General features: G+C 38.5%; 3 protein-coding genes across 3 annotated transcripts in view; 2 read left to right on the top strand and 1 right to left on the bottom strand.

The window, feature by feature from the left end:
• Positions 1-3,536, top strand: part of LOC115419215 (paxillin-like) — a 36,696-nt gene extending 33,160 nt beyond the window's left edge. Inside the window, exon 11 of the mRNA XM_030133861.1 lies at positions 402-3,536. Coding sequence (XP_029989721.1) covers positions 402-668 — 267 coding nt within the window. The 3' untranslated portion in view covers positions 669-3,536. The remainder of the gene's footprint in view (positions 1-401) is intronic.
• LOC115419218 (uncharacterized) lies at positions 2,895-7,337 on the bottom strand. The gene is made up of 2 exons (XM_030133864.1): positions 6,604-7,337; positions 2,895-6,268 (listed from the first exon to the last, which is right to left on the bottom strand). Exons 1-2 carry the CDS (start codon positions 7,206-7,208, stop codon positions 6,118-6,120), a joined length of 756 nt encoding a protein of 251 aa, XP_029989724.1. The 5' UTR covers positions 7,209-7,337; the 3' UTR covers positions 2,895-6,117.
• A 4,065-nt stretch (positions 7,338-11,402) lies between these two features.
• rplp0 (ribosomal protein, large, P0) lies at positions 11,403-14,208 on the top strand. Its single transcript, XM_030133863.1, has 8 exons — positions 11,403-11,469; positions 11,765-11,878; positions 11,996-12,171; positions 12,396-12,483; positions 13,148-13,294; positions 13,398-13,583; positions 13,675-13,815; positions 14,003-14,208. The coding sequence occupies exons 2-8, from the start codon at positions 11,825-11,827 to the stop codon at positions 14,156-14,158; spliced, it is 948 nt and encodes a 315-aa protein (XP_029989723.1). The 5' UTR covers positions 11,403-11,469; positions 11,765-11,824; the 3' UTR covers positions 14,159-14,208.
• The last annotated feature ends 1,232 nt before the right edge of the window (positions 14,209-15,440 follow it).

Genomic DNA, 15,440 nt, shown 5'->3' with positions numbered 1-15,440 from the left:
AAATTATTTTTAATGAAAGTGTGTAAAAATGTTCCATTGTGAGTACTCTGCATGTCCTCTATGTGGGAAAGAACATAGGTTTGACTTGTAACATATGAGTTGAATTGTGCTTTTCTTTTTTAATTACATAAATCAGGGCAAAAACTTGAGATTTTTTTCAATACCTTACATAATCAACAGTTTTTGTACCATGGCATACCTTGAAACACTAAACTGCTGCCCCCCTGTTTTGAGTACGTGTCTCCTTTTTTTCAGAGAGATTTTCGATGTTCTGTTAATGACTTCCTGTATTTGTGTTTAGAGTTTTAAAGAAATGAGTCATGCTTGCAGAAAATCTGTCTTAGAAACCATTAGGTCACTTTATCTGAACCAAAAACTCACTTCCCGTTCTGCCGTTGCAGGAGTGCTTCACGCCTTTCATTAACGGCAGCTTCTTTGATCACGAGGGCCAGCCTTACTGTGAGGCGCACTACCACGAGCGGCGGGGTTCGCTGTGCTCCGGCTGCCAAAAGCCCATCACCGGCCGCTGCATCACAGCCATGGGCAAAAAGTTCCATCCAGAGCACTTTGTGTGCGCTTTTTGCCTGAAGCAGCTCAACAAGGGAACCTTCAAAGAGCAGAATGACAAACCCTACTGCCACGGCTGCTTTATTAAACTTTTCAGTTAGATGGTGTGTGCAGGTGTAGCGTGGGCATCCACGCATCCTCACGCTTATTCTCGTTCAGATGCGTGTGTTCTCACGTCAGCATGTAAGAATCAGTGAAATTGTTTTTGAGACGGAGAGGCTCATGTAGTGGTGTTTCACATCATAAAAAAGGGAAAATAGTCTCTGACTGTTGACTCTTGACTTGACACTGACGGCCTTCATGATCTGTCCAAACTCAGGCTTGGCATTTCACACTTTTGCTAAAGACATTTTAAAGAGCCCAAAGAGATTTTTATTTTGAGTTTTATTCCTGTGTGCAGCAAAGAAAAGATGAGTATTTCTCCTTGTGTGTGTGTGCGTGTGTGTGTGTGTGTGTGTGTGTATATATATATATATATATATATATATATATATATATATATATATATATATATATATATATATATATATATATATATATATATATATATATGAATATATATGTATAAGCCTATGAGGGTAGTGTTTGGACTGCCTCTGAGCCCTACATTTGTAAATGACTTTATCCCCAGAGCAGGGCAAGACCTTGCATCATATAGTGAATCTGTTGAACTAGTTTAATGCAGATGTGAGTAGCTGCTTGTTTGCATGGACCAGGGAGAGTTGACCTGAGCTGTTTTGACATGTTAACTGTTCAATACCCAGTGTTTGGCCAATGAGTGTTCCAATAATCTGTTAATGAAGATGTATTTTTCTAGTTTTGGAAACTATTGAGGTGCCATTAAAGTAGACACAGACACACGCTTAACATATACATGATAAACTCATCTTGTTTCTTTTATTTGCTGTTATCGCTATCCCTTTTTTGCATATATGAGAACTTTTTCACAGATCTCTTGATGAGAGCGTGCATTTTATGTGTGAATGTCAAACTGTTAGGTCGGTCCTAATGTAGTTCATTATGAATACAACCTTTTTTCTCAGAACCCTTATGCTAGTATTTGATATAATAATAGTTTTATGCCATTTGGAAATTTACTTTAACTTTTCCACTGCAAAGTGTGTGTCTACTTTATTAAATAGGTTTAATGCTCAAAGACCTAGACCAACACACACACAGCTTAACATATGTAAAATGTTTAATAACTTTTGAACCACTAATCCCATCAGTGTGCTTTCAGAGGTCAGATAAAGTAGAGATTCAGTTGTTTGGACATTTAGAGGCTCTGTAGTGAACATAATTACACCATCCTGCTCTGTAGCTTTCATTCATTAAAGAAACCCTGTAGTTAGCTCCTCTGAGCCAGTAATGTCTGTAACTTGCTCAGGAAAGGTTAGATGTTGACAGAAAATCTAAGTAAAACTTTGCAAATTTAAGAAAAACAATCTTTATTAAGAGCCTGTCACAATTCACAGTACATATAACATCCCATTTCTACTGTTATTTTATTTAACGTTCTATTCATCCATTCATAGTCAAAGCAAGAGTAAAATTTGTAATTTAACTTATTTAAATTCTACTTATAACACTAACTATTATTATAAGCAGAGTCAGGTCTTTGAGAGTTAAACAAAATAAACTGATGCAAATAATAAAAAATGGGGTTGGTCAGGTTAAAAATGTTAAGCTTTGGTGCAATTTTTTAAAGAACAAGCCAAAATAGAGTTTACTCCAGCTCAGCGGTGGAGATTTCACTGCTGTATTTACAGATTTAACAGAGAATATTGGATTCAGCATAAATACTATTGTAACTCGTCCCTGTCTTGGTGTTATCGGTTCAATATTTAAAATTAGGTTTGTATTAATGTGGCAAAGCATGCAGGTTTCTTTTTATGTAGAGTTTTATCAGCACTAGCTGCCAGATGCTGTTACAATCAGAATCTAAATTTATATCCTTGTTATATGCTCGACTTTATGACAGAACTGTGTTTTGTCACTGTTTTATGAAAATGTGTATTTTTGAGCTGTTTGGGCTCACACTGATATGCAAAGAGCTGGCTCTATTGGCATGTAAGCTACCAGTACTTTACCCTGTGTACTCGCACTCGCTCACTCATAAAGGATTGGATTCCAGTGTGTCGGACTTCCAGGAAACCTGGCCCTCAATATTTTTATTACGAGTGATTAGCGATGATCCTGCTGTCTGAGTTTTTATCTTGTGCTGGGCTCACTGATGGCAGCTGGTGTTTGTGTTAGCTGGTCAGGAATCAGAATAAGCCAGAGATTTCAGCCAATTTTATGCAGTATGTAATGACTTTTCTTTTTTTGAGCATTTTTGCTTGTCTATTAATTCAGATGCTTTTTTTTTTTTTGATCATCAGGCATGCCGGAGTTACAAGTTATCTGCATTGAGATTGTTTTTATGTATGAAAAGATGTGCCAAACGTGTCAATGCAATAAGGTCTTATACACTGTGGGGTTTCGGTCTTTCCTGATCTGAGCTGTGGGAAGGGCCTCGTCTGCTGTGGTGCATCTGAACTCTTAGCTTTACACTGGTAATAGACAAGCCAAGAGAGATCCTCTGTGCTGCCTCCTTCAGCAGACAGTGCAGTGTTCATGTAGCTGAGGAAATAAAGTAGCAAAAGGAAATAGTGGGACTTTGAATCACACCTTCCAATAAATGTGTACACATGAAAAATGAGTTTCACCTGATGTCTATGTATCTACTTATGGTTTGCCTTAGTTTCTGCTTCTGTCAAATGATAAAAACAAAGCATTTTACTGTTAACAAGATAAGTACATTTTGTTCTTTAAAAACAGACATTCATGTGATCTTTTACTATTTGAATTTTATGATGAGCCATGAATTTATGTGGCTCTGTCTGTGGGTGGGGTGTAAGATTATGTGGGTCCTGATTATCGAATGACAAATACAACTGCTGCAAATAAAATAAGTACTTTATTTCTGGTATTGTCTGAGAAGTGAATTTGTCTTATCTTTGTGACAATGTCATCGTGCAGACCCTTTGGTTTAATACAGTGTACAAGGAAGAGTTAAATGTATAACATGGCACTACAGTCAAATCAATATAACTGAAATGCATAGTGTTTAACAAATTCATTCCACCACTTTTCCCTATTTGTCTCAAGAGACCATGCAGCGTCACTAACCTTAATGTGGACATTTTCAGTAAACTCTCAACATTTTACCATTTTGAGCCAGAATGAGGAATTTCACACTGAATTCACCTTTTTAATCCTGAATCTGAGCTTCTCTGAGACATTCAGGAAACATTCAACCACTAAAACTATTTTTTCTGTTCAGAAATGTAAGTAAATAATCATAATTTGACATCTTAATCAACAAAACATAACATGCTCTGTTTTTCCATTTTCTTCATATAGCAAATTTGAATATTCACGGGTAATAATTATCATTTAGCATTAAAAATATCATGTCATTTTAAGAGCCCCTACATATTAGTGCATTAACCATGAGAGAAATAAAAAATTACTTTGTTACTGCTGTTAATTCAGGGAAGCTTTGACATAAGCCTTACATTGGGTCTAATACATTTAAGCACTGTACAGTCTTCACAAAATTAAAATATATTTTAAAAAATCACATTGCATAACAAGTATTGCATAACTGTGTGCCTCTGTATGTCCACAAACTTTGGCACAAATTTGATTTCATTTTTAAATCTCAAAACTACTGTTGTCAAATGATTAAAATTTCTAATCAGATTAGAAACAGGGTTGCTGTGGATTAATTTCGATTAATCACGATTAAATATTCATTTTTATATTAATTGTGTTTCATTTTGCATGAGCAAACAGACTAAAAAAAGGAATATATATGCACTTAACATGTTTAGTAAACACCTTCAACAAAATACCTGGAAACAAAACAACTTGAAACAATTGTTCCATCTTGGGTTTTTTTTGTACTCATATTTCCATCTAGAGGGCCAACGTGCTGTCAAACTGCCTGAAATCCGTTGGCAGAGACGTTCAGAGTCATTCTGCTCTGCAGATGGGTTAATTGCATTAAAATTTTTAATCAGACTAATCATGATGATGGATTAATCTGTGTTAATCAATTTTGACAGCCCAACTCAAACCATTAAAATCAGTGTTCTGCAACCTCAAAATATCCTACAAATGTTGGCCCCTAGAATTAGAAAAGACAAAACGCTTTAAAATATGCTGCTGCTACTTCCTTAAATTATTTACAGAGATCTGAAACTATCTGAACTGCTGCATTGCTTTGGGTCAATATACAAGGATGGGCTGAAAAGTTATAGGCTGACTAAGAAGGAGTTAATAAAACTTGGCATACATTAAATTTAACCTTTCCTGATACTAACTGCATGGTTTCCCTCCAGATAAACCCACACTGGATAAATAATTTAGGACTTTGAAAAAATAGTACTAGAGACATTTCATGAACCATCCGAGGCACCGTGGTATCAAATGTCTGCAGAAAAAAAGGTGTTAGCCCCTAAGGACGTTTGTGCTGACATGGCTGCTATAGAGCATGATGCTCCAGTTTTATCAACTGCACAAAAGTGGGCAGCTGAATTCAAGAGGGGTAGGGAGAATGAGGGTGAAAAGCAAGCATGTTCACAAAATGTCTCTAGTACTTTTCAAAGTCATAGATTATTTATCCAATGTGGGTTTATCTGGAAGCAAACCACGCAGTTAATATCAAGAAAGGTTGAATTTAATGCATGCCAAGTTTCATTGCTGTGGAATAACTCCTTCTTAGACCATGAACTTTTCAGCCCCACCTTGTAAGTCATGTTTAATCTTGGTCACAGTGATTGCAAGTGTTAGAGCCCAGACATTTGAAAGTTTTTGGTCTCATCCTGGACTCCAGTGCAGTTTTACTCACTTGAAGACCAATCAAGACCACAACTGTCAGTATACTACTACATTTCTGGAGCCTTTTCTTCTGTTAACATCATTATTTTGGTTTGAAAAAAATCCTCCTGGGTAACAGAAATTAAGGGCTCCACAATTCAATGAAAATATATTTCAATTATTGTCATTTGTCAAACTACATGGATTTTACCGGTGCATTCTTGCCTCTAAACATTCAATAGCTCATATCTGATGATGCTAAAAACCTGAAAAACAGTATTTTACCTGAATTAGTGGTTGAAAAGTTATTCAACATTTCATATCAGTACAAACTTTTGGTCATGGGCAGCTGTTTAGGTCCTTCAGCTAAACTGTGCAGCCTTGTGATTGTGATTAACTGAACAGCTCTACAAGAAAATATCTCACTGTTCTCTACATTTACTGTGCAAATCATTGAGCTGTTTGTTTTGGCTGCCAAGAGCAATCATTTAATACACCTGAGAAACACAAGGACAAGACATCACATCTCGCTGTTGAGGACAGGCTGTGATCTGAACTCTGTAGTCTGTAAGAGCTTGAAACTCCCCAATAAGCTCAGAGACCTGCGGCCGACTGTCCAGTATCTCCAAATATTTCAGATCCTGCAGCTGGTGAAGGCGTAAGAAATCTCTGGGTGGCACATGCTCATGGCGGAGCTTGAGACTTTTGAGTTTTGGAAAAAGCTGTGGGATTTGAGCAGTGTCCGTTCCCAGATGTGAGGGCCAGGGGTCGACGTGAAGGTGGAGGAGGTTTGGTACCCGTGCTGCTACAGCTGCCAAGTCCTCTGAAGATATTCCTGCAACACACAGTGTGAGACTGGTCACTGTAGCTGGAATAGAGGAGACGTACTCAGCGACAGGACAACCACCGACTACGACAAAGGCTGACAGGTGAGGTAGGTCACTCAGCCAGGTACTCAGGTGACACACAGGTGGACCCATTCCTGCCGCCTCATGATGAGTGTTTTTGTAGAAAACAGCCAGGCTCTTCAGGCCAGGCACCAGCTTCATTATATTGTCTGGTAATGAGCCATCTGTGTAATCAATAAGCTCCAAACTGGACAAAAGTGGGGTGGTTTCTAAAGGAGTATCTGGTATGAGTTCAAGGGAAGGCAATGAATATGGTACTGACAGTGACAGGTGCTTCAGGTTGGGCCTACAGGAAAGTATGTGGTAGATCATCCTGGTACCGTTATCAAGGATTCTCCGCTGATGATAAACAAGAGATGTCAATCTTGAAAACCTGGAAAGAGAAAAAATGAAGCCGCGAAGTGACTTGAAGGAGAAATCAACATCACACAAGCTGAGATGTGTAAGCTGCTCACGCTGGGGTACAACGAAACTCTCCCGTATAAATGAAGAGCAGCTCCTAACAGCCAGCCGCTTTAAACAGGTGAAGTGTTTTAACCAGTGGGTGCTTTCTCTGTTCAGTCCTTCTATGACCACAGTGGACAGACCAGGCAGACCCACGGACACCACGATCCAGTGCTTCGCTCTGCGGCTGCGCACCACAGCAGAGGAGACTTTCCTACGGCGGAGAGTGTTCCAGAACTGTTCACTGTAAGGTCCATTTGGAAAAGTCAAAACTACAGTCCAGCCTTTCCACAGGGACGCGTGGTCAACAAGTTTCTTGAAATACTTGCATGATGCCCGTACGCTGGACTTGTCTCTCACGGATAGATACCGGAACACGAGGCTCCAGATCTCCGACGGAAGAGGAACGGGAGGCTGGAGCATCACTGCCCCAACACGGATACAATACACGACAGTTACACAGTTATTTGGGTAATTTACAGGAAAACACCAGCCGTAAAGCCACACGCGGAACTGTGGGACAACTCAAGTGGTAAGTTGTACTTCTGCTTCTTTTGCTTTTAATGGCGGTTGGCAGCCAACTGAAAGGTGCATTTAGCGCCACCTACTGGACTGGAGTGTGGACGGAGAGAAACAAAAAAATCCCCCAAAATAGACATGGGACTTTTGGCTCTTTAACCCTTTCATGCATAGTGGTCACTACAGTGGACAGCTATTCCACAGCTGTTGTCTTGTATATTCATGGATTTTGTTGTTCTTTTCATTGTTTTTTTTTTGTTTGTTTTTTTTACACATATCTTTATTAAAGTTTTAAGACATTACATATCTTTTCTGACATGAATTGGTAACATTATATAGATCTCTCCTGATCATAAACCCCCAGAATCACAAGCCCTCCCCATAATTTTCACACAATTTATCAGTAAATACATGTTTCTGTGCATCAAAAATTAAACGTGTGGTGTCCAGCCAAGTGAACATTTTTGCAACTTCATGAAAAATAGGTTCATAAGAATTTTGTTTTTTCATAATTTTTTTAAAAAATGTATTTTTACATTTTTTTCAATTATTTTTATTTTATTTATATATTTTTATTTATTTTTCAGAAGAAAATTTTCAGTCGCATTGTTTTTTTCATGCCTAAAGAGGAATAAAAACACTCAGGCAAAAATTTTGATTAAGGTTCTCATAATTTGTGCATGAAAGGGTTAAAGGGAGCTGTTCACTGAAAAGAACCGTTCAAACAACTGGCTCTTTTATGTTTTTTGCATTATTTTGAAACACCAATGTTTTAATGACTAAATAGACTACATGTGATGACTGACATTACATTTTAAAGGTCTTTAATTGTAAATATTATCTTACCGTAAAAAAGAATAGTTAGTTCAAATGTGTGGGCTAAATACATGACATGAAAGGTGATATTAGGCAAATGCTGGAATTTGACCAAAAACATCACGGTGCATTATGTGGAGTAGTCTGTAGCCTAAAAATGGAGAAGAAAATAAAACATTTTCTTATGAAATAACATTTTATTCTCCTCAAAACAAGAACAATAAATGTGTGTAAACATACAAAAAAATTGCACAAAACACAACAGTGATTAATCACTGCAATTACTTAAATACCTGAACCATAGTGTAATTCTCAGAACAAGAACAATAAATGTGTGTAAACAAATGGAAAAAAAACTGCACAAAACACAGCAGTGATTAATCACTGCAATTACAGTACTTAAATACCTAAAAAACTGTAGTGCAAATAAAATAGTTCAAGTAACATTGCAAAATACCTGATATCTCTAATGTAAATATCAAAATGATACCACATCAGGAGTTCTCTCACTTCTACTCTGTATATAAAGCCAATGCCTCCCCAGTGATGCGAAACTGACAGGCAATTGGACACTTCCTCCTTAAAAAAAAAAAAAAAAAATATGAACGGCTCTTTACAAAGACTCGGTTCCCATTGTTCATTTCAAAGAGCCGTTCAAAAGATTCGATTCGTTCCTGAACGTCACATCACTACCCAAAAACTAGCATCTATAAAGTGCTATGTACACTATAGTATACCGAGGCTACCTACTATAATCTATTCATCAATCTTGTTTCATTTAGAAAGGAAACAATGATTTTCCACAGCTTTGAGGGAGCACCTAGAGCAGTGTTTTTCAACCTTTTTTGGCTTGTGACCCCATTTTAACATCACAAATTTCTGGCTACCCCAGACATTCAAAACAGAGACTTTTTTTTTTTTTACTAAAGTTAATTTGTTTTTGATCATGTAATAGTTTGCCATACTATGTTGCAAATAAATGTTGATTTTAGATGATGATTTAGATAATGTATATTATTATGGACAGAGGCAGAAAAGCCAGGTGTCGATTACTGCACAAAGTGAGAATTTTATTTTCCTTGGTCAGGATATGTACAGTCAGTCCATCTTGGATTTACAAGGCTGATGATTAATACCAAACAAACAATAACTCAAACTATGAATTATGAAAGAGCTGCAGCATCTTAAACCGGCTACAATGAACATTTGAAAGATAAACAGTACCACAGTGCTTCAGTTTCAGCTTCAGAGTTTGTCATGTCTTTTATGTATAAGGATTGTCTCTCTCAACTCACGATATATTTTTTATTAGTAAGTTTTTATTTTAATTTTTATCAATTACTAGAAATTTCAGGCGACCCCATTTGATTTCCAGGTGACCCCACGTGGGATCCCGACCCCAAGGTTGAAAAACACTGACCTAGAGGGTTTGTTAAAGTAAAGTCTTGTCTATGGTCTCTAAGCCATGTAGTTAAATCACCTCTTTCATGCTCATATTTATGAATATGAATCAGAACATGCTCAACCGTTTCTGGATTATTACAATGATTGCATAAACCATTAGGGTGTTTGCTTATTTTATACAGTGAGTTGTTGAGTTCTGAGTGGCCTATTCTTAAACTAGTAAATGTTTTTTCTTCCTTTGGGTTTCTGCCCACTGTCCTGGACCAGCCAACATTTTTCTGAATATTGTGTGAATGTCTTCCAGTATCAGATATATCCCAGTGTTCCTGCCAAATTTTGTGAACATAGTTCTTTATGATTGATTTTGTCTCAGATTTGCTAGTTGGTACTACTAGGTCTGTTACAGGCACTTTTAGGGAGTTTTTAGTCAGCATGTCTACTTATTAATTTCCTTCCAAACCAACATGAACAGGAATCTGCTGTACAGGGAAAAGATCAGGCAAAAGATATTGTACACAATGTCCTGTCTACAGTCAGATTTTCTGGACTTGGTGCTCTGTTGTGCTGAAAGGTTGTCTGATGTAATAACTATACTTTGATTTTGTAAGTTTGTTACAGCCCATTCCAGTGCTAGCTGAATTGCAATAAGTTCAGTAGTAAACACTTAGAGATGATCTGTAAGTCTCCTCTTGACAGCCACCTCATCATGGTCAGGGACGAAAAATGCAGCACCAGTATGCCCACTATTTGGGTCCTTGACCTATCTGTAAATATGAACAGTTTATCACAATGCTCATTTATTAGCTCTTGGACAAGAAACTATGGACACTTCTTGGGTTTCTTTTTCCGTTTTTGGTGCAGATCAGTATCTACAGGAGTCATTACAAACTTCCATGGGGCTACAGGTGGCAGAGCCACTGTGGGGCTTCAGTAGAGCTCACTCAGGCCAGCAAGGTAAGCCTTAACATTTCCTGTCCAACCAAAACTAAAATAGTCAGTTTTATGGTGTTCCCAGCATTCCTTAAGAATGTTCTTTGCAGGATGCGACCCATTATGACCCTGTACATTTACCCAATAAGCCAACATGAGTTTCAGTCTCCGTTGTCCAAGTGGTATTTCTCTCAGTTCAGTCTGCATAGCAGCAACAGGTGATGATCAGGTTTCTTTAAATTCGTTTCAGCAGCAGACATGTAGCCTATACATCCATAATCCATTACATATCTCATAATGGACCAACAGATATTTAGGAGAACTCTCCTGTTTGCTATGTTTATTGATGGATGATAATCAAACTGTAATGGAGCACAGCGCTACCTACTGTATTGGAATATAGAAGAAAAAATTGAGAGGACATTACCATTAATAGAAAATATGAGGTAAGGTCACTTTCAAAAGCAGAAAAAATGGTATTGTAGACAGGAAGATGATATTAGTATTATTTATAATATTAGTAATAATATTAACAGATAGACAGTTTTTGACTGCTGAAAGGTTGTTACGTTTCATTCAGTCATCATTTCAGTCATCGAAATACTGCTCAAAAAATGTGCAGTAAGAATCACACAACCTGTGCTGCATGTCAAACCTTAACTGTAATGTGTAATTATGCCCTCTCCTCTCTGCCCATTTAGAAGCAACTCAATCGATTTTTCCGCACAACTTTCTAAGTTTTGAAACGTTCGAGTTGTTGTTTTGTATTGTATTATATTGTATGTAAGTGTAATAACAACATTAACTATAAATGCACTTATAATAAAAGCTATACAGTCTGGTTACTAACTCAACTAGAGGGGTGACAGAACCTGCAAGGGATACAACTGACACATCAACACTCCAATCGCCGTGAGGTTCCGCCCTTTACTCCTCTCTGATTGGTCACTTATTTCATATATTACGCTCTTGCGCCTTAATACTTCCTCTTTCTTTCACGCGACCCTAACGCGCGGTAAGTGCGCACCATCGATGTTTTTATAGGGTTGAAATGTGGCGTTTTATTGAATAATCACTAAATAATCTTACATAAGTCTCGACAGGTGTGTCTTTTGTCCCAAAGGTCGTGTATTGTATGGACCTAAAAGTCCTGTTTGTCGACTCCTTAGCAAGCGGCCTGTGAAATAATGGCTAACTGTTTAGCCGGCTAGCTTTAGCCGACGGCCACATGTGATGAAATGGTGTCATGTTTAATGTACTTTCTGGCTTCGTAAAGAAAGCAGTCACTAACTGTTGTTTCTCTATATTAGATAAAAAAAAACCCTTGTCTTTAAACCGGCTGTTAAGCGATCCTTGGAAGCACTGCAAAGATGCCCAGGGAAGACAGGGCCACGTGGAAGTCCAGTTATTTTATGAAAATCATCGTAAGTATGAAGTTTGCATTGAAACTTGATACATTTAATTAACATTAAAATAGGTTTTTATTTAGTCGGGCACACAGTAGGTTGTCCATTTTAACTAATAGTATCCTCCTCTTACAGCAACTCCTGGATGACTTTCCAAAATGCTTTATTGTGGGTGCAGACAATGTGGGATCCAAGCAGATGCAGGCTATTCGTATGTCTCTGCGTGGCAAAGCTGTGGTGCTGATGGGTAAAAACACCATGATGCGCAAAGCTATCCGTGGTCACCTGGAGAACAACCCTGCCCTTGAAAAGTGAGTTTGATTTTATTCCGAACTTAAAGACTTCACAGTGCAGGACTTGTTACAGTGCACCTTGTGCGGTAGTGTGCTGTCGTTCCCCCTGCAAACAGAAACATGTTTCCAGCTATCCCTGTTTGCCTGCATCCTCCGGCAACCAGGGACGCAAGGTCTCAGACATAAGATCTGTAGTAATGGTGTACTCATGTGCCTTAATAGTTGGTGTTATGGTTTTACAGGCTTCTGCCTCACATCAAAGGAAATGTTGGCTTTGTCTTCACCAAGGAGGACCTGTGTGAGGTCAGGGACATGCTGCTGGCCAACAAGGTAAGTTGAGTTTTACAATGGCAATCTGGCCAAATTGTTGTGCCACCCCCAGAAATGAAGCTTGTTTGAAGTTCATCTAACTTGAGGCGGACTCTTTACTATGCTTTACTTTGCTTTGGCATTCATGATTTGCCCTAAATGCAATTTTATATCATTACAAAGCAATATGACTGAAGGTAATTGAAGTCCATATACTTCTAATTACATCTAAGTGTAAACTGGAAACTACTCCCTGTCTCTGATGGGCTGTTTTAATTTCCCTGAATATAGTAAACTGTAAAACTACAAAGCTTATTTTCAAGCATAGAGTGAATATTCATACTACATGAACAAGATCACTAACTAATGTTATTATAAGAGCGAAAGCATCAAAGGAAGATGTGAAAAGCTCACAAATTAGAATCAATGAACTCAGCCTAATGGCAGTTTTAGGCGTTGTAACAAGATGCAGGTTAAGTTACAGCTCAGCTTGTTCAGTGCTGAATTGTCGTTCCCCCTGCAAACATTAACATGTTTCCAAGCTATCCCTGTCTGTCGGTCCACTGGTAGCCGGGGACGCAAGGTTTCAGACATGGTTTGAACCCATTTCTAAAACTATAAACTGTCATGTGACTTGGCACTAGATTGTGTTCTAAACATGACTAAAACACACTTTCAATCCCAGGTACCTGCAGCTGCCCGTGCTGGAGCCATTGCCCCCTGTGATGTGACTGTGCCAGCCCAGAACACTGGTCTGGGTCCTGAAAAGACCTCTTTCTTCCAGGCTCTGGGTATCACCACCAAGATTTCTAGGGGAACCATTGAAATCTTGGTAAGTGCAGAACTCTTTACAATTAGAATTTCACTATCTGGTTTTGATTCGGTTTGCCCTTATAGGTGGGATCAGTACACTAACTAGATGTCTTTCTCCTCAGAGTGATGTCAACCTGATCAAGACTGGTGACAAGGTTGGTGCCAGCGAGGCCACACTCCTCAACATGCTGAACATCTCGCCCTTCTCTTATGGACTGCTTATTCAGCAAGTGTATGACAATGGCAGTGTTTACAGCCCTGAGGTGCTTGATATCACAGAGGAATCTCTGCATACGAAGTTCCTGGAGGTGAGATGCAGTGTTTGTTTGAAAAGTCTAAATTATTTTAGTCACTTAGGTTCTATCATGAGTTTAATGTGTGACTTTATTTTACTTGTAGGGTGTAAGGAACATTGCTAGTGTGTGTCTGGAGATTGGCTACCCCACTTTGGCCTCTGTCCCTCACTCTGTCATCAATGGCTACAAGAGAGTCCTGGCTGTTGCTGTGGAGACAGATTACTCCTTCCCCCTTGCAGACAAGGTATGAATCAAATGCACATTGAGCCTCATTTTCTGGTCAGACAGACTTGTATTTCAGATGATACTTGAAGGACTGAAAGTCTTAAAATTGGATTTTAATTGACCCAATGCAGTCAAACTGAAGTCACAGTTGCCTTTTTAACTCACTTGATTTAAATTGAATGTGAACGTTTGACTTGTCTTCACAGGTCAAAGCTTACCTGGCTGACCCATCTGCCTTTGCTGCTGTCGCAGCCCCTGCAGCAGCAGCTGAGACTGCTGCAGCTCCAGCTGCTGCCAAGGAAGAGGTCAAGGAGGAGTCTGAGGAATCTGATGATGACATGGGCTTCGGTCTGTTTGACTAAATCAAAGGGCACCAAAGTAAAATCGAGTCTCAATAAAACTTTGACACTTACGTGCTTTGTGTGAAGTTGTATTTTTACTGAATTGTGCCTTGGATGTTTTCTAATGTGGCCTAAATGTAAGTCAGACTAATGAGAAAATGAGTGAAGGTGAGATTAGATGTCAGTTGATCTGAATGCTGTTCAAAACTATCAATTTAAAGATGTATTTGAAGCTTTGAAATTAATTTAATGTCAGGCTATTAATGTTGAGTATTAAGACCATATCCTTGCCAAAATAATGGCCAAAGTAACAATTCTCATTGTTCAGAAATACTTTTAAACTTGCAAATAGGAACAACATATTAAAGGAACAATATTAACGTTGGGAAGTATTCACTACCTTAAATGGCTCATACACAATTGCCTAATGAATAAGTTTGACTGAAAGACCCCTTGAGGTTTTTGACAAACTTGGTAATTTAACTCATGCTCTAGTAATGGGGGGGGGGCTTAATATCAAATACCACATTAGCCCTGATTTTCTAATGCAACAAGATGTTCTGAGCACTCCTGTGTAATTTTTTTTTTTAAATTTTCATCCAAAAACTCCCCCCTACCCCAACAATTACTTTTTTAATTCTGAAAATTGCAACTTTCACAGCTTCTCCTCTCTTTTATCCAGTGTAATGTATAAGTATGTTCATGATGGGCCATTTAATGATCTTGTAAGTGCCATATTGTATCGTAAGAGTACTTTGTACTATGAAAAGTCTAATGTCAAGGTCATGTTGTAGGTTGAAGGTCACCAAAATGCCTAGTTTTTTCAAAAATTCATATTCTGACATTTTATCAAATATGTCCTAAGTTCTCTTCCCTCTGGTTTCCTGGTGGGATCCCCCAAGGCCTTTGGCCCTTTCAAAGCCACATGGCAGACAAAATACTGCAACATGTACATTCCATTTGAATTTGCTGCCATTAGTGTGGTGGGAAACACTAGCACACATTTTGGCAGGAATCACTAACACTTCATTCATTCATTTTCTGAACCCGCTTATCCTCACTAGGGTCACGGGGGTCGCTTGGAGCCTAGCCCAGCTATTTACGGGAGAAGGCAGTGTTCACCTTCGATATTTTGCCAGTTCATCCCAGGGCTGAACATATGGAGACAATCACTCTCACACCTATGGGCAATTTAGATTAACTCTAATTTAGATTAGATGTTTGGATGGGAGGAAATCGGAGTACCCGGAGAGAACATGCAAACTGCACACAGAAAGATCCCACCCCCATTGACTGGTGTTGG

Source organism: Sphaeramia orbicularis, chromosome 5 (assembly GCF_902148855.1).
Source record: "Sphaeramia orbicularis chromosome 5, fSphaOr1.1, whole genome shotgun sequence".
Taxonomy (NCBI): Eukaryota; Metazoa; Chordata; class Actinopteri; order Kurtiformes; family Apogonidae; genus Sphaeramia; species Sphaeramia orbicularis.
This window is presented reverse-complemented; position numbering and strand designations above follow the sequence as displayed.